The 24,810-nt window shown below is 40.9% G+C and overlaps 1 protein-coding gene and 1 long non-coding RNA gene across 2 annotated transcripts; one reads left to right on the top strand and one right to left on the bottom strand.

The window, feature by feature from the left end:
• Positions 1 to 1,853: 1,853 nt before the first annotated feature.
• Positions 1,854 to 2,095, bottom strand: Smim40 (small integral membrane protein 40). Its single transcript, XM_034636744.2, is given in 2 exon segments — positions 1,854 to 1,885; positions 1,888 to 2,095. Coding segments are annotated over 2 exon segments (240 nt in total).
• Positions 2,096 to 2,669: 574 nt separating this feature from the next.
• LOC114099387 (uncharacterized) lies at positions 2,670 to 24,120 on the top strand. Its single transcript, XR_003583883.2, has 3 exons — positions 2,670 to 2,881; positions 19,658 to 19,728; positions 23,976 to 24,120. It is a non-coding gene; the product is annotated as an uncharacterized lncRNA (long non-coding RNA).
• Positions 24,121 to 24,810: the final 690 nt, after the last annotated feature.

Raw genomic sequence — 24,810 nt, 5'->3', positions numbered from 1 at the left:
CCCACTTCGCATGTGCAAGGCCATTGGTTCAATCCCCAGCACAAAACAAAAAAACTTTCTAGTATAAAAACAGACGGCCTGGGGATGTGGCTCAAGTAGTAGCGCGATCCCCTGGCATGCAAGCTGCGCTGGGTTCGATCCTCAGCACCACATACAAATAAAGATGTTGTGTCTGCCGAAAACTAAAAAATAAATATTAAAAACACACTCTCTCTCTCTCTTAAAAAAAAAAAAAAGACGTCCTGGCCAAGCCGGGCACTGTGGTGTACTCATATAATCCCAGTGGCTTGGGAGGCTGAGGCAGGAGGATCTTGAGTACAAAACCAGCCTCAGCAAAAGCAAGGTGCTCAGCATCTCGGTGAGACCTTGTATCTAAAAAAAAAAAAAAAAAAAAAATAGGTCTGGGGATGTGGCTCAGAGTGGTCGAGTGCACCTGAGTTCATTCCCCAGTACCACCCCCCTCAAAAAAAAAAACAGTTGTCAAGAAGTGAAATGGTAATAAAAGTTCAAGAAGAAAAATTGATGAAAGAAAGGGATGTGTTCCAGGCTGGGGATATAGCTCAATTGGATGGCTGCTTGCATGCACAAGGCCCTGGGTTCAATCCCCAGCACCCGCCCCAAAAAAAAAGAATGTGTCCCAGTTCATAAGTGATTATTTTAAATGGGTGGTGGTAGGTACCAAGATGCTGTGGTATTTTAAATCCCCTGGACTTTCAAAAAAGCAATTTTTCTTATCTTAAAACATGAATGTTTTCAACATACCAGGAACTACATCCTTGAAACAATTTTAATTGATAATGAAAAATTTTAGATGCTTACTTTGAAATATATGAAGGTTCCAGCACAGCAAAGGGAACATCCAACAGAGTGGACAGACAGCCTGCAGAACAGCAGAAAATATTTGCAAACTATCATTCATCAAGGGATTAATATTCAGGATATACAAAAATCAAAATACAGAATCAGGGCTGGGGTTGTAGCTCAGCAGTAGAGTGCTCACCTAGCATGTGTGAGGCGCTGGGTTTGATCCTCAGCACCATATAAAAGTAAACAAAAATAAAGGTATTGTCCAACTACAACTAAAAAAAAAATTAAAGATACAGAATCAACATTGGTGTCCATGAATAATGGATCAATGGGTGAAGAAAATACCAAAATACCATGTATATATCCATATATATATATATATATGTATATATATATATATATATATAGAGAGAGAGAGAGAGAGAGAGAGAGAGAGAGAGAGAGATCAGCCATAAAAAGGCAACATGAATGAAACTGGAGGACACTATGTTATGAAATAAGTAATGAACAAATATTACATGTTTTCATATGTGGAAGCTTAAAAAGTTGATCTTATAGAAGTAGAGAGTAGAATAGTGGTTATCAGAGGCTGGGAAGGGTATAGGGGGATAGAGAGTTTAAAAAAAGGATTATTAAGTTCTAGTGTTCTATAGCATAATAAGATGACAATAGTTAATAATTTATTGTATATTTCAAAATAGCTGGAAGACAGGACTTTGAATGTTCCCAACACAAATGATAAATATTTGAAGTGATGGATGTGATAATTACTCTGATTTGATCACTGCACATCATAAACATGGGTCAAAATAACAGTGTTCCTTATGAATATGTACAATAATTTTGTGTCAATTTAAAAGTTTTACAAAATATGTTAGGGAGCATATACTTTAAACAAATTGTTACCCAGACTGTAGGTGCAGAAATTTTAGACTGCTGACATAAGCTGTCCAGTATCCCCACCACAGGCCCCAACAGTCCCATTTCCCTCCTGTCTCCCCTCTCACCTCTGTGGCAAGGAAAGAGGAAGTTTATAGGAATGGTGGTCACAATTCCAGCTCCTCCTCTTTCTGAGGTGTCCTAGGAGCCAGTCCCCCAGTTTTGCCCATGGTAGAATCCACAGCAGCTTATAAGCAGCCTCCAACATCAGCAGTGTCAAGAACAGAATCAGGAAAATAAGGAAGGCCGTGTCCAAAGCACGTTGCAGGGGACTCCTGGGAGGAGAGGGACCTTGGGCAAATGCCAGGAACACATCTCCCTCGTCCACCTTGCCTTCCTCCTGTGCCATTCTCACCCATGGTCTGACAGCTGGCTGGATAAGTGGGCCTGGGATGGAAGCCTTGGCTCAGCACTGCCAAGATTAAGGGACGCGGCTGTGGCAAGTCCTGCACCTGCCGTTCTTGACCCTAATTCCAACACCGGAGAGAAAGGAGAAAAGGGTCTCTGAATCTTGGGAGCAATTATTCAATCATCCAGGTGATGTGACAGGCCTACAGTAAATGATTTCTCAACTCTGATCAGCTTTACCATAGTATAATCCAGTGATTTGAAAACGGAGGGACCAACCTAGAGACATAAACTGCAACTGTCCATCATTTTGAGTCTAGGCTCAAGGGTCAGTCTTGGGCCCCTACAGTGAGCAAGATGACCTAGTGTGAGCCGCGGTCAATCAGGCAGCTATAGCCACTTCCGGCTTTCTGGTGGGTAGCGGACGCGTTAGGTGGTCTCGGCTAAGCCACTGGGTAGGGAAGGCGGGGAGGGCTCGGCAGGGGGCGGGGGCGGTGTCCCAGTTCGCGCAGGCGTAGTGCTTCCGGGTTCTGTGGGTGGCTGAGGGTGGGACTTTTTAAAAGCGTGAGGACTCCCTAATTCCTGTTACCTGCGATGCCCCGGGAGGATTATAACTGGACTGCCTGAGCCCAAGAGAAGTTCATGAAATAAGAAAGAGCGTGATTGGTCAGCGGGGCGAGGGCGTGTGTCTGGAACTCTATTATTGGGGAAACTCTAAGGAGGACCGAGATTTTGCCTGCGGAGCGCTGTGCTCTGAGCGGTAGCTGGTGAAGAAAACCTGGAGGAAGTAAGTTGTCATTGGGGCACCAGAGCTTATGCTAGTGGGGTGACTTAGTGGGACCCCTAGTTAGCCTGTGGAGTCTGGTCTCCGGAAAGACCAAGGTTTCAGTCCCATCCACCAACTTCAGGGAAGGGAGGCGGACTGGAGATTAAGCTCCATTAAAAACTCCTGATACAAGATTTGATGAGTTTTCCGGATGGAGAACGATCCATCCCAACTTCACAGGGACAGAATCTCCCTGTCCCTTTCCCTGCTCCTTTCCAGATCTTGCCCTGTGCACTTTTCATGTGGCTATATCTCTGTATTGAAATAACCTTTGTAACCAAGAAACGGGTGTCCTTAGTCCTGTGAGCTCCAGCAAATTAATTGAACCCAAGGAGAGAATTGTGGGAACCCGGGTTTGTAACTAGTGGGTCAGAAGTATAGGTGGTACTCCACTATTTTCTATTGATACTATAGGTAGAGAGCAGTCTTGTGGGACTGAGCCCACACCCTATAGGATCTAACTCCAGGTAGTTAGTGTCAGAATTTAATTAAAGATTCCCAATAGCTGGGCACCGTCGCGCACGCCTGTAATCCCAGCTGAGGCTGGAGGATCACAAATTCAAAGCCAGCCTCAGCAATTTAGTGAGGCCCTAAGCAATTTACTGAAACCCTGTCTCAAAATAAAAAATAAAAAAGGACTGGGGATGTGGCTCAATGATTAAGGGCCTCTGGGTTCTATCCCTAGTGCCAAAAACAAAAACAAAACCACCCAGTAGATGTCTATTGGAGAATTTCTTGGTGTGTGTGTGTGTGGTGGGGGGAGGGACCCCATAAAAATCTGGTACCAGAAGAGAGCGGGAGTAGGGGGAGAAAAAAATTGGTTCTTTGCCCCTCACAGGTACACAATTAGAAAAATATTAAAATGACCACATTCTTTTTTATTATTGCATGTATTTAGGAATTCTGAGGGTAGACCAGATATGGTTGAATGAGTAATAAAACAGAAGCACATTATTTATAAATACACACACACACACACACACATACACACTACACATTTGTTTTTCTTGTCTTCATTTCAGTGAAGTTACTAATTATGTTGCTATAATCAAGATTTTCACATAATCTGTGTTCAGTTGATGGTAATGAACTAAATTAAAAAGTTAAATGCAACTGTGATCAAACGTTGCATAATTTGTAGCCAGGCATGATGGCACACACCTGTAATCCCAGTTACTGGGGAGGCTGAGGCAGAAGGATTGCAAATTCATGGCCAGCCTCAGCAATTTAGTGGGACTCTGTCTCCAAATAAAAAATAAAAAGGGCTGGGGATGTAGCTCAGTGGTAAAGTACCTGCTCAGGCCCTGGATTTCATTCCCAGTACCACAAAAAATAAAAATTGAAGTACAAAATTGCAAATCATAATTAATAGATATTAAAAGTTAAATTGTTTACAGAAATCTGACATTTTTTCAAAAGTTTTTAGAAACTACATGTAACTCAAGCTTTGGTCACCTATCTACTTGCTAGTGTAACTTCAAGAGTCATGCTTGTTATACCTAGGTTTATGTATACTGACAGTTTCTGACTTATGGTTAGACTTACAATGTTTTCCTTTACAATGGTACAAAACTGATACACACTCAGTAGAAGCTACACCTTAAAATCTCAATCTTGATCTTTTCCCTAGTTGGTGATATGTGGTATTCTTTGCAATGCTGTACAGTGGCAGAGAGCCTCAGGGCCCAGTCACCCATATAATCACAAGGGTAATACACAAGGATAATAAGTACTCTATAGTATACTGTGTTGCTAAGCTACGGCATTTGATAAGTTAGGTGTATTTCTTTTCTTTTTTTCTATACTGGGGATTGAACCCAGGGACTTTTTACCACTGAGTTACATCCCCAGCCCTATTTATTTTTTATTTTAAGATAGGTGTTGGGTGCAGAGCAGGCTGAACTGTGTTGTCTGCAGGGCAGGCTGAACAGATGTTGGCTGCAAGATAGCCCACGCACTCAAACCCCCCTCTATCTGGTCCTTTATCACCTGTTTGCCTCAAGTCTGAACATTCAACCCTGCTTAAGGCTGAACACTTAACCCCCCCTTGGGCCAACAAGGCAGCTTGCAGACTCAGAGGCCCCATTAGATTTGGGCTATAAAAACTCCCTCCTGCCAGGCCCCCCTCTCTCTTGCTCCCTCTCTCTCTTGAGGATTGCAAGTTCAAAACTAGCGTCAGCTATTTAGCAAGGCCCTAAGCAATTTAGGGATACCCTGTCTCAAAATAAAACATAAAAAAGGCTGGGGATATGTTTAGTGAGTAAGCACCCCTAAGTTCAATGCTTGATACCAAAACATAAATAAATAATTAGCACTTTAATTTTTTTTTAACTGTAACACTCTTTAAGTGCTTAATTTTTCTTCTGGGCTAAGGGTATAGCTAGATCAGTAGCAGATCATGTGCTTAGTGTGCAAGCATCCTTGTGTTCAGTCCCCAGTACCAAACAAATTTCTTTTTTTTTTTTTAGAGAGAGAATTTTTTAATATATATTTTTTAGTTTTTGGCAGACACAACATCTATGTTTGTATGTGGTGCTGAGGATCGAACCCAGGCCACACACATGCCAGGCGAGCGCGCTACTGCTTGAGCCACATCCCCAGCCCCCAAACAAATTTCTTCTGTATGGAATCATTAGTAGCACAAATTGATCAAAATCAAGAATACTATAATGGTTTATAAATAATTATCCAACATAAATACAAAATTTTATCAGAAATACATTTGTAGTCAGTTTCAAGTAGTTTGTGTGTCATTTGATTGTATTGCTCAATGACATGGCATTTAGTATCAATTCTCTGGATTTTTTCTTTTTTATTACTATAAGGGCTGAGTCCTTGCTCACGTAAAAAACTGGCAACGGAAAGATTTTTATTCTATCAATGACACTCCCTTCTTTGAACTCCTTCTGAAGTATATGTCAAGAATCACATTGTGAGCTATCATTAAAATTATTTTTAATCATATTTAAGCTGACAACTCAATTAGATTCTCCTACAACATCTTCGAAAGCAAAGAATCTGGAAACCACTTGACTTGCTAACAGGGCTCATTACTCAATCATTAGACTCATTCACTTTCAAAAGCGGTATTTCCAATATTTCAAATTGCATTTTTGTTTGGCAACCCACGTGTTTTTTACATTTTCCTACCTTGAGAGAATGGGGCAATGATAGAAGTCAAGGAGAGAGATCAGATCTGCACAACAATTCCCAGACAAATCAGTTTTAGGAAAAAGACAAGGAGAAATAAAGGATAATATAGAACCAGGTGTGATGGTACAGGCCTCTAATCCCAGCCAGTTGGGAGGCTGAAACAGGAAGATCACAAGTTTCAGGCCAGCCTCAGCAACTTAGCAAGACCCTGTCTCAAAATAATTGTCAGGCACGGTCTGTAATCCCAGAGGCTTGGGAGGCTGAGGCAGGAGGATGTTGAGTTCAAAGCCAGCCTCAGCAATGGCAAGGTGCTAAGCAACTCAGTGAGATCCTGCCTCAAACCTCCCTAAAGGGGATAGTAAGGATGTAAAAAAAAAAAAGGCACAGACCTACAGGGACAAAGAGAACAGAAGAAGAGATCAACATCAGACAAGAAAGGACAACTTTTAGATGGAGAGAGTTCAGAGTGAGAGAAAAGTATTAACCAACTTCTCCACTGGAGAAAACAAAACCTGAGTGGGGAGAGTGGTTGCTAGGCAACAAGAAGCAGGCTGACTGGGGCTTTGGGGCTGGGGTTGCAGCTCAGAGGTAGAGCTCTTGCCTGGTATGCATGAGGCCCTGGGTTGATCTCCAGCACCACCAAAAAAAAAAAAAAAAGATAAAAGAAAATCAAGTCCATTCTAAAGGCAGAACTGGGCGAAGGCACAGAAGTCAAGGCCCCATTTCCTTTGATAGAGGAGTGCAGTGTCGCAATAGGAAGATGGACTTAAAATCTTGAAGGAATCAAGATGCCTGCAGAGCTAGTCACCCTCCCCCACACTGGATGACCAGGCAGCACTCCCCTCACCCCACCTAGTCACATGGGAGAAGTGGGTGGGAAAGGACAAACCAGACAGTCTGGCTTTGGGGACACCAAGCCCAGCAGAAAGACAGAATAAGGCTCCAAACTGAAAACAGGGAACTTAGTAAAGGTGAGCCAGGCAGTGAAGCCTTCTGCAGACCCCTTTCCATCTGGTTTCCAGAAGGTTGGCAATCCATCTTTCCCCCTTCTTATTCTGAACCTCTGAGGAACTGAGCTCACCTAGGAAAAATACCTAGAGGAGCTGGGTGCAGTGGGGGACATGCTTGTAAATCCCAGTGACTCAGGAAATTGAGGCAGGAAGGATCCTGCCTGGGCAACTTAGCAAGACCCAGTCCAAAAAAAAGAAAAGAAAAGAGAAAATACCTTCAAAAATTGACATTTGGATGTAATTCTTAGAAAAAATAACCAGGTTCTTTCTTAATCCCATTAATGTGAGGGCCACTAGGTTTCTGCCCAGGTGCTAGAGCAGCCCATCAATCTGTTGGTGGCTCTTTCTTAAGTGTGAGTCTTCCATTAAGGACCACCAGATATTTGAGGAAGACATGAGCAAAAAAACAGAATTACATGTAAAAATCAAGATAGAGGAAAGAGAGACAGTCAGAAGACAAACACTTCATATCAACTATAACAAACTTCCTCAGAGTGAGAGTGACAGAAAAACAGGGTATTATGAGAAACCAAAAAGGAGGAGCTGTAAGATCAACATAGATGGGAAATGAAAACTTAAGCCTTTTTTTTTTTTTCTTGGTTTTTCACCATTCAAACTTCCTTTCCTATGAATAGCTTACATGCTTTGTCCATTTTCTATTGGTTATCTTTTTCTTGTTGATCTGAAAGAGTTGGTTTTTGTTTGTTTGTTTTTGTTTTTGTTTTTTTGGTACCAGTGGTTAAGTACCCAGGGGCACATACTTAACCACTGAGCCACACCCCCAGCCGCCCCTTTTTTTTAGAGAGAGAGGGTTTCGCTGAGTTACCTAGCACCTCTCTGAGTTCCTAAGACTGGCTTTGAACTCATGATCCTCCTGCCTCAGTCTCCTGAGCCGCTGGGATTACAGGCATGTGCCATGGGGCCCAGTTAGCTCATGCTTCTATGGGTCAGCAGTATGGGCTGGGCTCCCACAGGCAGTCCTTTTCATCTCAACAAGGTTTTTAGTGGTCAGCTGCTGGTCAGCTAGACAGCTCTGTTCTAGAGGTTTTGGAATGACTAGGCGCGCCTGAACCACATATCTTATCCTCCACAAGACTGGCTTGAACTTGTTTGCTGGCCATGATCCAGGATTGAGAGCAAAGTGAACAAGGTTTCCCTAGACCCAGGCTCAGAGCCAGCACAGTGCCGCTCTGCCGTGCTCAGTGGCACAATCCAAGTCACAAGGCCAATCCAGATTCAAGAAATGCAGAGCAAGCTGGGCCTGGTGGTGAAGCCAGATTTAAAGTTAGGTAGTCAGTGTAGTTAGATAAATCGGGTCTAATACCAAGTGAAATCTAAAATGGAGGCCATGCTGAGAATGATTCCAGGAAACGCAGGACAACTCATGGAATGTTAATGAAGTCCTGAAAAGGCCCTAGGCCAAAGTCCATCCCAAAGAAGTGTTAATGAAGTCCTTCCTGCTCAGACTACTTCTTTGGCCCACCTGTGTCCCACCCCTCAGGCCTTCCCACCTACATGCCATCACTGAAAGAAACTATAAAATGGAGAGACAACCGCACTTCCACGGATTCCACCTCTTGGGTCACCTTCTTCCTCCGGGAGAAGTCTTTTTGCTGTCCTTTAATAAACTTCTAATTTCTACTCTGACCTTGCCTCGGAGTGTGTTCTCTGGTGTTATTCTTCAACATTGGGGAAACAAGGACTCATCACAGGTCAACAGCGGTAACAGTGGCACACATTCTCATCCCAGCTGCTTGGGAGTCTGAGGCAAGAGGATCATGAGAACCCAGGAGTTCAAGGCCAGCCTGGGCAAAACTCTATCTCAAAGGAAAAAAAGAATAAAGGTGAAGGGATGGAAGAACAAACTACCTTTTGATGGGAATTTTAGGAGACAGACGGGTGTAAATGGTGGGAACAGGAGGCTAAGGGAATGATTCTATAAAATGGACCCCCTGTGCTGACCCCTACATACTTTCTTTTCCAAGAGGCAACTTACCTGTAGCTCTGCCTAGCCTAAGTGGACAGGCTGAGTCACATTCCTCTGAGAACTATTTGTTATCTTTAGGAGAAATGCAGGCCCAAGATGATGTGTATAAGAGGGACTCAAATTACCTTGAAGGCAGAGACTTTTGTGACCAGATCCTGAAACTCAGGGAAATAAGGATAATTTCTCCTAACCATAAAATCTGTAAGAATATGTGGTTAAGAATCCAATCAGAACAGGCCAGTATGGGCCTAAGTGACCTAGAGTTGCCATGGCAGTGAGTACTTGAAAATCTGATGTCATCTTGCTTTTAGTCAAAAGTTAAGAGGTGGGTTTGGGTGGGACTCTCTGAAAACTTCTCTGGGATCCCAATACAACTGGAGTGCAGAAGAGGCACATTAGCCCTCTCCTCTCTGAGAGGACCCACTCTCTCCCTTTTAGCAGTCAGCTGCTGGTCAGCTAGACAGCTCTGCTTCTAGAGGTTGCTGGGATTGCAAGGTCTGCCTGAACCACATATCTTATCATCCACAAGACTTGCTTGAACTTGTTTGCTGGCTTTTCCTATCCCGTTGATGAACTCATTCCTGTTACTCAGAATGACTTATCTGAAATCTTTCTGACCTGATCAAAAGAATTAGGGTTTGAAGTGGTGATCTTCTAGAATAGCTAGCTGGAATTTCTCCTGCACACCCTCTGATAAATAGTCTGGTCTCCTGAGGGAAACCACTTACCACCAGGAAGGGAGTATCTGTTTCAGATCTGGCCACTCTTGTTCCCAGGCCTGGTGGTGGTTGGCCCACTGAAAATTAATAAATCTGCACCCAGGTTTATTGTCTAACACCTAGACAAATTGAAACCTTGGGAGTGGAGGTAAGAGATAGCCTGCAACTTGCCCGTGTCAAGCCAGTCTCTGCTGGATAAGAATAGACACTTCATTCTAAGTTAGGAGGTTTTTGGGTTTTGGTGGTGGTGGTAATGCCTGGGATTGAACCTAGGGCTTCCAGTAAACTAGGCAAGTGCTCTACCCTGAGCTAGGCCACCAGCCCCAGGGCTGATTTACTGTTGGGTGAGGGATGGCAGGGGGAGGGGTGCTAAAAACTCCTAGATGATAGCAATCTCCAAGTCCAGAGGTTCAAAGTCCTCCTATAGATGGAAAACAAAGATAGATTTCAGAATAGTTTGGGAAGGGCTCCCTAAGGAGGCAGCTTAAAACAGGAGAATGTCCCAGCATTGCAGGCAGAGGAAGAAGCAGTTAGTGCAAAGTCCAGAGACAGGAAAGACCTTGACATGTTCTAAAGCACTGACTGGTTTTCTTTCTTCTTTAAACCACAATTCATGGAGTAAAAAATACACTGTAGGATGGAGGATGTAGCTTAACGGTAGAGCATTTTCCTAGCAATACTGAGGTTCTGGTTTCAATCCTCTGCACTGAAAAATAAAACTCCTTCTACATAAAATACTAAAATGCATTCTTGTTTTTTCTTTTTATCTTTCCCTCTCCTTTTTTTTTTCTTTTGAGTGGGGAGGAACTGGGGATTGAATCCAAGGGTATTTTACACTGAGCTACATCCACAGGCTTTTTTATTTTTTTATTCTGAGACAGGGTCCAACTAAGTTGCTTAGGGCTTTGCTAGGTGGCTGAGGCTGACCTCTAACTTGGGATCCTTCTGCCTCAGCCTTCCAAGTGGCTGAGATTGCAGGCATGTGCCACCCCACCTGGCCTTTATATTTTCTTTATCATCAGGTTACTGAGAGATAATTTAATACTATAAAATTCATTCTGTTTAGATAAATAGTTCTCTGTGCTTTGACAAATGTACCCAATCATATACATCATCCAATCAGGATGTAGAGCCTGTCTAGCTCCTGAAAGTTCCCTTCTGTCTCTTTACACTCACTCCCCTCCCCCAACTTGCAACCTGCTGATCTTGATGCACTCTGACCTGATTTCTCTCTTTATAGATTTTTCAAAGTAGTTTTTACTATTTATGTGTCTGTTTAGAAATGTATTGATTTTTTTCTTTGCTTTTTTTAGATGTTAATCGATTTTAATGATCATTTTATAAAGAACAAGCTCTTGTTTATCATTGATATTTCTCTTTTTTCTGTTCTCAATTTCATTGATTTCTGCTTTAATCTTCTTTCTTATTGGATTTAACTTGTTCTTTTTTTCTGATTTATTAAAGTAGAAGGTTTAGTCATTGATCTGAAACTTTTCTTATTTTCTAATGTAATGTTTAAATTCCCATTTAAAGGCTGGGGATGTGACTCAGTGGTAAAGCACTTGATTAGCAATGCCCTGTGTTCATTTCCCAGCACTGAAAAAACAACGAACAAACAAACAAACAAACAAAAAAACCATTTAAGTACCATCTTGGCTATGTTCCACAGATTTTTGTGTGTTATGTTTTCATTTTTTTTTGGTTTTTCTTGAATGCATAATTTATTTATTGCCATGACAAATTTTGCTCAAAATGAAAGCTATATTCAGAATAGTTGCCCCTCAAATAAGAGTTAATGAGATATCTATGCAAAATAAAGTGCAAGCAGTGTAAAACTGAAGTATTCATTCTTCCAAAATGACTTAAGATTAATCAAATGATGAAATAAGACTATAGCCACTGCACTGGGTACTTTGATTGTTTTTCAAGCATCTTCTCATGACTGGAACCTGTTTCATTCTTTCAAACTTTAACATAATAGTCAATTTAAATCTGCTGTATACATTGACTTAAGTACAGTCTCTTCTATTTATAAGTGACATTATTTAAGTAAAGATTAGATAATGCCATTTTAGAAAGGATCTGTGTTCAACTTATATTATAAAAATCAAATTAACAATTTGGTACATTAAATGAAAATGTCACTTGCATAAAAAGGACATGTTCTGTTTTCTATAGCATGGTTACAGCTACTACAATGAAATGTGTGTAATGAAAGTCAAGCATTCCTTATTAGAATGTCTGTATATAAAGATTTATTTTAATGCCCTCTTTTTTTCTCTGAGAAGTGACTATATTTTCCAGACAAGGAATAATAATATTCTCTATAATTTTAAAAATATCTAGTACAATCAAATCACACAAAACTTTCTTGAAATGGCTTCTAATGCAATGATTCCAAAGTGATGAAGGGACCTGAAGAGTAAAGCTGGCTTGCCTTGAATGGAATCCACATAAGTGGACTATGTTTTCATTTTTATTTAATTCAAAGTATTTTCTAATTTCCCTTGTGACTTTTTTGACCCATTGCTTATTCATACATGTGTTGCTTAACTTGCAAATATTTGGCAGATTTTCCAGACATTTCTGATATTAATTTCTAATTTAATTCAGTTGTGGTCAGAGAATATCCTTTTTATTATTATAATTATTTTAAGTTGGTTGAGGTTGGCTTTATGGACCAGAATACAATCTATCTTGACAAATGTTCCATGTACCCTTGAAAAGAATGTGTGTTCTGTTGTTGCATGAAATTCTCTATAAATGTCAATTAGATAGTGTTTTCAGGTCTTCCATATCTTCAGCTGATTTTCTGTCTACTTATTGATTGCTAAGACAGGACTATATCCCCAGCCCTTTTTATTTTTTGAGATAAGGCCTTACTCAGTTGCTGAGGCTGACAAGGCCTTACTCAGCTGCTGAGGCTGGCCTCAAATTTATGATCCTCCAGCCTCATCCTCCCAAATTACTGGGATCACAGGTGAATGCCACTGTACCAAGCTCTGTTTCTTTCTTTTTTGGTAACAGGAATTGAACTCAGGGGCACTCAACCACTGAGCCACATCCCCAGCCCTATTTTGTATTTTATTTAGAGACAGGATCTCACTGAGGTGCTTAGCCCCTCACTTTTGCGGAGGCTGGCTTTGAACTTGGGATCCTCCTGTCTCAGCTTCCCAAATCACTGGGATTACAGGCATGCGCCACTGTGCCTGGCCCAGCTCTGTTTCTTCATCTATGTGGTAATTACAAGGCTGGGTTCACTTTCTGGAAAAAAAAAATCAAGTTGTATACTTATGTATGCTTTGAGTATGCATGTTATATTTTAATAAAAAAAAAATCAATGAAGAAACCAAAGAACAAAAAGTCATATCATTTTATAGGACATTTTACAAAAACAACAGGTATTGATTCCTACTTTTATCTCCATTCCTGTCTGAGGCTCCTGTGTGACCCAGATGAGTAGTGCCAGTCACCCCCCAGCCATTCAAGCCCTCCAAACTGAGGCTCTAGACGTTTGAGTTAAAAAGTCTTCATGTTAAAAAAATAATAATAACCCATTCAATAAATGAGTAAATAAACTCAACAGACACTTCTCAAAAGAAGTATAAAGGCTAACAAATATATGAAAAAATGTTCAACATTTTTAGTCATCTGGGAAATGCAAATCAAAAACACACTGAAACCAGGCCAGATGGCCAATGCCTATAATCCCACTGTCTGGGGGGTTGAGGCAGTAGGATTAAAAATTCAAAGCAGTGGGGGTGGGGGGTGGGGGGCTGGGGTTATGGCTCAGCGGTAGAGCACTAGCAAGTTAAAAAAAAATAAAAAATTCAAAGCCAACCTCAGCAATTCAGTGAGGCCCTAAGCAAGTGAGACCCTGTCTCTAAATAAAATGTAAAAAGTGTTGGAATGTGGCTTGGTGTTTAAGTGTCCCTGGGTTCAATTCCTTGGTACAAAAGAAAAGAAAACAAAACAAAACACTAAAATTCTAAAGTCCAGTTAGAAAAGCAGTCATCAAGGACACCAACAATAGAAATGCTGGCAAGAATGTGGGGGGGGGGGGGTGGAGGCAGGAAACTGACTCTTATACACTGTTGTTGGGATTGTAAAAATTGTAAATTAGTACAACCACTATGGAAATTAATATGGGGTTTCATCAAAAGACTAGAAATGGAACCACCATATGACCCAGCTATTCCACTCCTTGGTATTTATCCTACAGAATTAAAGTCAGCACACTGTAGAGATGCATGCATACCCATGTTTATAGCAGCACAATTCACAAAAGCCAACCTAGGTACAGATAAAGAAAATGTGGTATGTATACATAATGAAATCTTTTTTTTTTTTTTTTCTTTTGGTACCAGGGATTAAACCCAGGGGTACTTAACCACCAAGTCACATTCTCAGCCCATTTTTTATATTTTATTACAGACAGGGTCTCACTGAGTTGCTCAGGGCCTTGCTAAATTGCTGAGTCTGGGTTGGAACTTGTGATCCTCCTGCCTCTGCCTCTGCCTCCTAAGTAGCTGGGATTACAGGCATGCATGCGCCACTGCTTCTGGCACCCAATGAAATCTTATTGAGCCATAAAGAAGAACAAAATCATGCCTTTTGCAGGAAAATGGATGGAACTGGAGAGCAACATGTTAAGCAAAATAAGTGACTCAAAAAATCAAGGTTTTGTTGTTGTTTATGGTACTGGGAATTGAACCCAGGTGCTTGATCACTGAACTACGTCCCCAATCCTTTTTATTTTGAGACAGGGTCTTACTAAATTGCTGAGATTGTCCTTGAACTTGTGATCCTCCTGCCTCAGCCTCTCAAGTCGCTGGCATTATAGCCCTGTGCCACCATACCTGGTTAAGGGTCATATGTTTTCTTTCATATATGGAAGCTAGAGAGAAAAAAGGAAAAAGGGGCATCTTATGAAAATAAAAGGAAGACCAGTAGGGTAGACAAAGGGGGTCAGGGGGAGGGAAGAGGGGAGGACAAGGGAAAGTACTGGAGAACTGAATTGATCAATGTGTGCATGTACAAATATTCCAGAATGAAACCCCTATTCTGTATAATTATTATGCACCAATTAAAAAAAAGGAAAGAAAAAAAAAGCCCTCATGGTGTTTCTTACATCAGACACCACATGGTTCAGAGGCTAGCCAGGCCCTGCTGGAATTCCTGACCTACTGAATTGGGAGAAATCCTAAAATGGTTGTCACTTTTATACGCAAAGTTTTGGAGCCATTTGTTACACAGCAATAGATAATCAAAACTGATGTTTGAGGGTCTTCCTCTACAGACCAGGAAGCTCTGGTGACATTTAGACTGGGCTAAATGAACCAAACAGAGAGGGCAAATAAAAGTATAAGTGGTCTGGGGCTGAGGTTGTGGCTCAGCAGTAGAGCACTCACCTAGCACGGGCAGCGCCCTGGGTTCGATCCCTGGCACCCCACATAAAAATAAATAAATAAAATAAAGGTATTGTGTCCAACTACTATTTAATTTAAATATTAAATTAAAAAAATTTAAAGAGTATATGTGGTCAGGAAGAAAATATGCATTTTATAATTTTTAAAATCTCTGAAAAATACAAACTGTAGGCATTTTTTCTTCTGGTCATAATTAAAAGCTGAAGGAAAGAGATCACCTCCAGATCAGGTGGATTCTGATCCAGCATATGACCACAGAAGCTGGGACCAGAGTTCACTGACTCTCTTTCTTTGGCAGGGGTTCAAGTCTGACTCCTCTAGTTTAAAGCCAGGTTGGATAAACTCATTTTATTCTTGTCTTTAAAATTAGTTCCTATAAGGTAGAAAAATCTTTATAGAGCCTTCAACATATAGTGCTGACATATTTTCTCTAGAGAATACTATTGTAGGGAAAGAATGGTAAGGTTAGCAGTCATGGATGAGAGTTGGAATCCTACCTCTTTCATTCTGTGTGGCCCTGGAGAAGTTACTCAACCTTTCTCAGCCTGTGTTCCCTCATTCCTAAAAAGTGAGTTCGGCGATGCCTACCTTGCAGGATTACCTTGAGGAAAATGAGGTGATGGATATAAAAGTGCATCATATATATTGCCTAGCATATCACTGACACTCAAAAATAGCTTGGTTTTATTTTTCTGCATTGGCAGGCTGTTCCAACCATCGTTATGATTCAGTCAATGGCCATTTGTTTGGGTTACCATTGTTCTCTCTTTCCATCCCTTCTGGGGTTGAGCCTAGAGAGAGAAATTTTGTTTTGATACTGGAAATTGAGCCCAAGAATGCTTTACCTCTGAGCTGGGTTCCCTAGCACTTTTTATTATTATTATTTTTGTGGTGCTGGGGATTGAACCGAGGGCCTTGTGCATTCGAGGCAGGCACTCTACCAACTGAGCTATATCCCCAGCCCACACTTTTTATTATTTTAAGACAGAGTCTCAGGGCTGGGGTTGTGGCTCAGGGGTAGAATACCCACCTAGCATGTGTGAGGCACTGGGTTTGATCCTCAGCACCACATGAAAATAAATAAACTAAAGGTCTTGTGTCCAACTACAAATATATATATAAAAAGACAGGGTCTCGCTAAGTTATTCAGGCTGGGATTAAACGTGATCCTCCTGCCTCAGCCTGCTGAGTTGCTAGGATTTCCTCTGGAATCTCTAAATTATAGGCACGTGCCACCATGCCCAGCTCAAAAGAGAATATTTTTAAAATATTTATCTGTGGGGCTGGGGTTGTGGCTCAGTGGTGAAGCACTTGCCTAGCATGTGTGAGGCACTGGGTTTGATTCTCAGCACCACATACAAATAAATAAAAACTAAAGGTTCATCAACAACTACAAAATATTTTAAAAATATTTATCTGTTATTCTCTATTTCCTGTAACTCTTCTCCTTACCTCCCATAACAAAACATACACATACATATACACACACACACACACACACACTCACACACAAGAATTCTGGCTTTATTGTCTAAAGAAATGGCAGCAGACATCAATTATAAATGAGTCAAATTATTAACTTTGGAGTTTTAAAAGCCAAGGACTCATTATGAATACATACAGCTTTGGAAGAATAATTGAGTTCATTTTTCTTAACATTGTCACATATACACTTATGTACACACTCTCACACATGTACCTGTATACATTGAAAAACTAGATAAAAATTCTCCAGACTTTGGAGTGGGGGAAGTCTGATGGAAGCAGGTAGTTGGGATGGAAAATGTATGAAGGGACTATTTTTTCATTTGCCCTCAGCAAATAATAAGTTCCCCCTTATTTGGTTGTAGCATCCATTTGTTTCTGAGAATATTCAGTTTGTTTGAGAAGGAAAAAACCTTATATGCATCTACTGAAATTCAAAATAGGGGTTTGCACAAAGACAATAGACCGAAAACCGTACTTTATGAGAAAGAAACAATTTTCTGCATTCATTAAGCTCCCTTTTAATATAATCAAGATCCAGATCTAGAATCAAGTTTCTCCCAAAGGAGGAGGTAATTGACTCTCTCATCTCTGATTTCCAATCTGTCCATGATGAGGATAGTAACACTTACCTCAAAGGATTGTTTCTAAAAGGAACCTTTGTCTGCTGAACGGGCCACTATAGCCAAGAAGCTGAAGATATGATGTGAAAGCAGTAAAAGCAGGTTCGGGGTGTGGCTCAGAGGTAGAGCAACTGCCTACTATGTGTGAGGCTCTGAGTTCAATCCCCAGCTCATGTGTGTGTGTGTGTGTGTGAAGAGAAGCCTACCCTACCCCTTCTCCTTCTTCTCTAGGATTGACTGGGAGGTTCAAGTAAGATAGCCATCATTGGGCCCTAACTTGGGAAGTGCATTCAGAAATATCTAGAAAATTCAAGAAATTATTGAAGCTAGTAAAACATTTTGCCTAGTACAGGTAAGTGGGCACATCAGGATGAACTGGCTGAGAAAAAGGGTCTAGTTTCCTTTTCCAGCCCTTCCCCAATGGTGAGTCTACCGTGGAGTGTGGTGTGGCAGGAAGACTGTGACCTCGTGGCAGAGGCATGTAATCTCATAGTTAGCCAAAGTGACAGAGACTGACAAAATCTGGAGTCCAGAATATCCTGTTTGCCCAGTGAGGGCCTCTGTCCAAGACACTGCCTAGTACTGAGTTTACATTCTAAATGAAGTGGTTGTTGAGCATGAGTTAGAGAGGCAAGGTCATGGTGACCTGCGGAAGCTATTGACTCATCATGGCTTTGAGTGGATTTGGGAGTTTTGGGTTTCATTTGTGGTGCTGGAGATGGAACGCAGGGCCTCTTCCATGCTAAGCACCCTACCACTGACCTATAACCCCCAGCCTGGATTTGGGAGAGCTTTTGTTTTGTTTTGTGCGTGCGTGCATGTGTGTGTGTGTGTTGCTGGGGATTGAACCCAGGGCCTTGTGCATGGGAGGAAAGCACTTTACCAACTGAGCTATCTCCTCAGCCCTGCATTTGAGAGTTTTAAAAATGTAATCTAAACTTGGATACAATTTGACCGTAAAGTACAAAACAAACACATAAAAAACACTTAAGTTGATATTTAGGCACCAGCACTATTAAGAGAAATCTAGCCCCTTTCCAGCCCCTCTCTCTGTGAAGGAAATCCCTAGGAAGCTCTGCTGTGGGCCCCATGACCCTACATTGTTGTTCCCTCCCAGGTGGCCTAAAGAGTGTCCCAGACTCTCTTAAGTGTTCAGTTGTGCTGCGTCTGCTGAAATCCCTTGATGTCCCTGGCCTCCAGTGATGATGGGGTCCCTTGCGTGGTACATCTCTGTTTTTAAACCAGACTCCTGTGCAGAGGGGTCGGGACCACTCATTCCTTCCACAGGCCTCTGCTCTGCAACGGGGCTGCAACCTGCCTTGATTCTTGTCTTCTCCCTTGTTCTGAAGCAGGAGGCCTTCACAGGGAGCTAGGTTTGCCCATATGGAGGGACAACTTGATTTATGTCCTCTTTTGAGGCTGTTCCTTTCACTCATTCACTCAGTCAACACATTTTTATCGATGGCCAACTTGTGACATCAACATGGTGAACACTGGGCTAGTGGTGAACAAACATTAGGTCCCTGCCTTCCTGCAGCCTTTGGTCTGGCTAAGATTACCAATGTTTAGTGATGTGCACCAATGAAATGCAGAGCCAGGACCCAGGAAATACAGTGTGCCATGAGCGTGAGGAACAGGAACACTGACGCCAGGGCAAGAGACAGCAAAGATCTTTCTGAGGATGTGAGGTTTAAATGAGAACTGAGGGATGAATAGAAATTAGCCCAGAGACGGAGTCGGGGAAGGGAGGCTCACTGATTTATACAAATTGCTTTCAATAACATAGAAACACTTCATGAGACCATTATCCCCTCACCCAGAGTTATAATCAATGTTAAAAAAAAATTTATAATAAATAAGCAAAAAAAAAAAAGACCAAAAAATACACCTTTCCATAAAAGCTTAAAGGAAGTATACTTTCAAGCTATTTTATAACACGGTTTCTCCCACCCACCCACCCCCAAAAAAAGGTGTGGGGGAATAGAGAGAAAGAGGAGAGAGAAGGGCTGGGGATATGGCTCAGTGATAGAGCACTTGCCTAGCATTTGTGAGGCCCTGGGTTCAATCCCAACACCACCACCACCACCACCACCACCACCCCCCAAAAACAAAAACACAGTTTCTATGTTAGAAATGTAGTTTGTCTTTATCTTCCAAGGTTGAGGCCTAATAGGGAAAGGGCTCACAGGAGCCTGGCTAGAGTTTGATCAGAAGAGAATCTTTGTCAGTCATATGCACTTTTGTTGAACTTTTTTGAAGATCCTGATTATCTTTTGGCACCTTTTGAAATACATGTGTAAAGGTGTGTGCATTTTTTTTTTTTTTTTTCAGTGCTGAGGATCAAACCCAGGGCCTCTCATATGCTAAAAGGCTTTACCATGGAGCATCATGACCAGACCCAGGTGAATATACTGATAATGCAAAAATTAAAAATTAAAATGAAAGGCACAGCGTAGTAAACACCATATATGGCATTGTTATGGGTTGGATCTGGAATGACCCCGAAATCTCATAATCTCATGTGGTGAAAGCGTGTTCCTCAGGGTAGCAATGTTCAGAGCTATGGATTTGAGGAACCAATTAGATCATGAGGGCTTTGACCTCATCAGTGTATTATTTATTGATTAATTTAGAGACAGAGTCTCACTAAGTTTCTTAGTGCCTTGCTTTTGCTGAAACTGGCTTTGAACTCGCTATCCTCTTGCTTCAGCCTTCTGAGCCACGGGGATTAGAGGCATGGGCCACTGTGCCCAGCGTCAGCCCTTTTTAAAATTTTGAGAGGGGGTCTTCCTATATTGCTGAGGATGGCCTTGAACTTGAGATCTTCCTGCCTAGAAACTACTTTTAATACCCATAAACACAAAAATAGATACTTTATTTGTGGTATATTTATATAATTGGATATTATAGAACTGCACTGTCCAATATGGTTCCACAAGCTACATGTGGCTATTTAAACTTAAATCTAATTAAATTTAAATTCATTAAAATTAATTCTATGTTTTAAATTTTAAATTCAGTTGCTGAATCACATTAGCCACATTTCACGTGCTCAGTAGCCATGTGTGGTTAGTGTGTACCATAGTAGACAATGCAGATATAGAACATTTCCATCAGTGCATAAAATTCTATTGGACGGCACTGCTAGGGAACAAAATGAGCCATCTGGATCTACATATTTCAAAATATAGGTCTCAGAAATATAAAGCTGGTTGAAAAAAGTAAGCAGGTTTCAGAAGTATACTTGGAATATCTTCACATTTAAATAAAGTTTGGAAGGAACTGATAACATTAGTTGCCTTCAGGGGAAGGAAGTATGTGGATGAGGGACAAAGTGGCAGAGAAACTTTTTACATACACCATTTTGCATCTTTTAATTTTTTTTTTTTTCTTTTGAGACTGGTCCCTTGAACTTGTGTACTCAAGTGATCCTTCTGCCTCAGCCTCCCAAATTGCTGGACTTATAGGCTGTATCTTTTAAATTTTGAACCATGCAACTGTATCATCTATTCAAAAATAATCAAATAAATTCTCCTCACCTCAACCAAGTCCAAGAAAAAGAGCCAATGCTTGCACAGCTTTTTTGAATTTTATCAAAAACATTTTTATTGGTATTTATTGAAACCCATTCACCAGGTAAAAGAAATCTTGTTTTTCTTCTCAGTGATGATTTTATGCTGTCAACAGAATATGAATTTTTTAAAAAAATATATATATTTTTTAGTTTTAAGTGGACACAATATCTTTATTTTATTTTTATGTGGTGCTGAGGATCAAACCCAGTGCCTCATGGATGCTAGGCGAGCACTCTACCACTGAGCCACAACTCCAGCCCCCAGAATGTGATATTTGAATCTTTGCACCCAAACTTCTACAGCAAACTCTTGCTCAGTTCTCTGCATTTGTTTCATATGGAAATGAAAACCTTTGGGTATAGCCAAAAGTCTTGAAAGTGCTTGTAAAGGAAGAAGGAACAGACAAATATAATTTGAAAACAAAATTAAACTTCAATGTGTTAGCTCATAAATAAATCCAGTTTGAGACACATTAAAAATGCAGTGGTTGAGTGTGTACCTGTAGTCCCACCTACTCAGGAGGCTGAGGCAGGAGGATCACTTGAGTCAAGGAGTTCAAGGCCAGTCTGGGCAACATAGTGAGACCCTATCTCCTTTGGGGGGTTGGGGAAGAACTGACAAGCTTCCTGGTTATGAACATGTGGATATACTGGGAACGTGGCATGACTAGAGAGGGCATGAAGACTGGGAGCCTCTCCTGCCTCATACCTCCCCCTACACACCTCTGCTCTCTGATGGTTCATCTGTATCTTGTAAAATATCCTTTATACTAAGCCAATTAAAATGGTGCCCTGGGCTGGGGTTGGGGCTTAGCGGTAGAGCATTCACCTCCCATGTGGGAGGCCCTGGGTTGGATCCTCAGCACCACATAAAAATAAATAAATAAAATAAGTGTATGTGTCCAACTACAACTAAAAAATAAATATTTTTTAAAAATGGTAGGGGCTGGGGATATGGCTCAAGGGGTAGCACCCTCGCCTGGCATGTGTGCGGCCCGGGTTTGATCCTCAGCACCACATACAACAAAGATGTTGTGTGCGCCGAAAACTAAAAAAAAAAAAAACATTAAAAAAAATTTTTTTTCTCTCTCTCTCTCTCAAAAAAACAACAACAACAACAACAAAAAACGTGCCTTTAGTTCTGTGAGCCATCTTGGCAAATTGTTGAACCCAAAGAAGGGGAATGCTGATTCATAGCCAGTTGGTCAGAAGCACAGGTGACAACAGGAACTTTTTTTTTTTTTTTTAATATTTATTTGTTAGTTGAAGTTGGACACAATACCTTTATTTCACTTATTTATTTTTTTATGTGGTGCTGAGGATGGAACCCAAGGTCTTGCACATGCGAGGCCAGCGCTCTACCACTGAGCCACAACCCCAGCCCAACAAGAACTTTTGATTGACTTCTGAAGGGGGCGGGCAGTCTTGTGGGACTGAGCTCTTGCCCTGTGGAAGCTGACACTGTCTACCTGGAGATCAACTGAACTGAATTAGAGGGCACCCAGCTGGTGTCCACTGGAGAACAGCTCAGGAACCACCTCCCCAACATCTGGTCACAGTATTCTGTATCATGTGGGAGCATAGTAAGAGAAAAACAGTTTGTTTTTTCCTTTTACAGTTGGATAAGAGGGTAGAGGCTCAGACATTCCTTATAGCTATTCTATAGTTTTCTACTTAAGTATTTTAAGGCCTGGATGTGAGAGAGAATGTGGCATTTTGGAGGAATTTGGGGAAAAAAAAAAAAGCTTCTATGGCTGGATTTTGCTATGAGAGGACTTGCCTGGCAGAAGTCTGGCTATGGGGGTACAAATCATCTGGTACTGAGGATTCAACCCAAGGGCACTCTACCACTGAATTACATCCTAGCCCTTTTTATTTTGAAACAGGGCCTTGCTAAATTGTCCAGGCTGGGCTTAAACTTGTAATTCTCCTGCCTCAGCCTCCAAAGTCATTGGAATTATAGGCCTGGCTAAGGCCTTCTTTTAAAAGAAAATAAAAGATCAGATATATGAATTTTCCTTTGAAGAGTAGAAGTATGTTTTTAATTAGCAAAGGGATCACTAGCTAGATTTAGAAAACCTGAAAAAGCTAAAAAAAGTTTTCAAAGTGAATGCATTTTTTTATTGGATTGCACTCACTGCTCTCAAGATTCTAGTATCCAAGGGGAAAAAAAATAAGAATTCTCAGGGCTGGGAATATAGTTCAGTTGGTAGAGTGCTTACCTTGCATGCACAAGGCCCTGGGTTTGATTCTCAGCACCAAAAAAAAAAAAAAAAATTACATTGTTTGGGTCTGAGGCTGTAGCTCAGTAGTGGCAGAGCACTTGTGTAGCCTGTGTGAGGCACTGGGTTAGATCCTTAGCACCACATAAAAAATGAAACAAATAAAATAAAAGCATACTGTCCATCTACAACTACAAAAAAAAAAATAATAATAATAAAAAACAATTCTCCTAGGGCTGGTAATTTGTGAAGACCTGTTATTATATGATTCAGTTGTTTCAAATGCTTCCAGCACATTGTTTAGAGAAATTATAAGGGTGTCTGTGAAATTTAATGGTGGTTTAAAAATTTGTGTTAGTTAATCAATGAGGCATAAGTAAATTTACTAGGCTTCTCCCCAAAATTATGCTATTTTTTTTAAAAGACAAAACAAAAACTGGTGATAAAAGTAGTTAAAGACTACTTTTTTAAATTTATTTTTTGTCCATCAGTGCATTTCATTGTGTGTAATGTATCAACTCCCTAGAAAGAAAATCCTGAGATTTTCCTTTCTGTGGGTCTTTGTCTTGTTTCTTTGTGGTCCAGGATACCTTGAGGTTGTCAGTACAATGAAATCAAACTGGCGGGATGGGAGTAGATTATTCTGCCATTTTTCTAGGTCTTTGAGTTGCACATTAGATCTGGAGCTGATCACTCCACACTACCAGTGAAATTCACAATTTCCTCAGCTTTGTGATAAGCAATAATTTCAAACTTGCCAATATAATCATGTTTTATCATCACAATTAGAAATCAGACAATAAATTTAGACATGACCTAATAATAACTTGGTGTTTGCCTCTTTTTTTTTCAGCATTGCTGATTCTCTTGACAACAGCTAGGATATTCTTGACACCCTATAGTGACATGGAAAGATGGAGGACAGAGCTCCATGCAGTAAATGTTTAACCCCCTGAATCCCAAACGTGGAACAATGCTTTTTTTTTTTTTAGTTGCAAATGGACACAATACCTTTATTTTATGTATTTACTTATTTTAATGGAGTGCTGAGGATCAAACTCAGTGCTTCACACCTGCTAGGGAAGCACTCTACCACTGAGCTAAACTCCCAGGCCCTTGGAACAATGCTCTTTAGTACTCTCTTTTAAGCCCTGTTAAGAAGTTTGGACTTTATACTTTAGCCATGAGAGGCAATGCTCTTAATCCAGGGTCAGATGTCATAATAGGTTGGCAAGAATTAGGAAAGGATGAGGGGAATCAGGATGCTACTGTAGTCATGCAGATGAGAGGAAAAAGAAACCTAGATAAAGAGGTGCAAGCTTGGAGATTCAGAGAGGTCAGAGATAGGGAAGGAGGCTTAGTAGGTAGAACCTGCAGAACTTGGAGATGGATGAGATTTGAGGTGGGTGTTAGAGGAGAAAGCATAGTTGGAGGGGGAATGTTAAGTTTCTGGATTGAGAAATTGGGTGGCAAAGTTCATCACTGAGAGTCAAGCACCTTCTATAAGTTTTATAGAAGGTCAAGGCCTATGTGAAGTATAGTGATGTATTGAAGAAATGTACTTATGTATTTCTAATTGTCTAATTAATGCACATGAAGATTCTTTGTAGATAGCATCTCTTCCCATTCTGGTTCAAGGACCATTGCTTCATTTTCTTTATTGTCAAATATGCTACTCTTGGATAATT

The sequence above is a fragment of the Marmota flaviventris genome, chromosome 6 (assembly GCF_047511675.1).
Source record: "Marmota flaviventris isolate mMarFla1 chromosome 6, mMarFla1.hap1, whole genome shotgun sequence".
Taxonomy (NCBI): Eukaryota; Metazoa; Chordata; class Mammalia; order Rodentia; family Sciuridae; genus Marmota; species Marmota flaviventris.
Note: the sequence above shows the minus strand (reverse complement) of the source record. Positions and strands in the feature narration are given on the sequence as shown.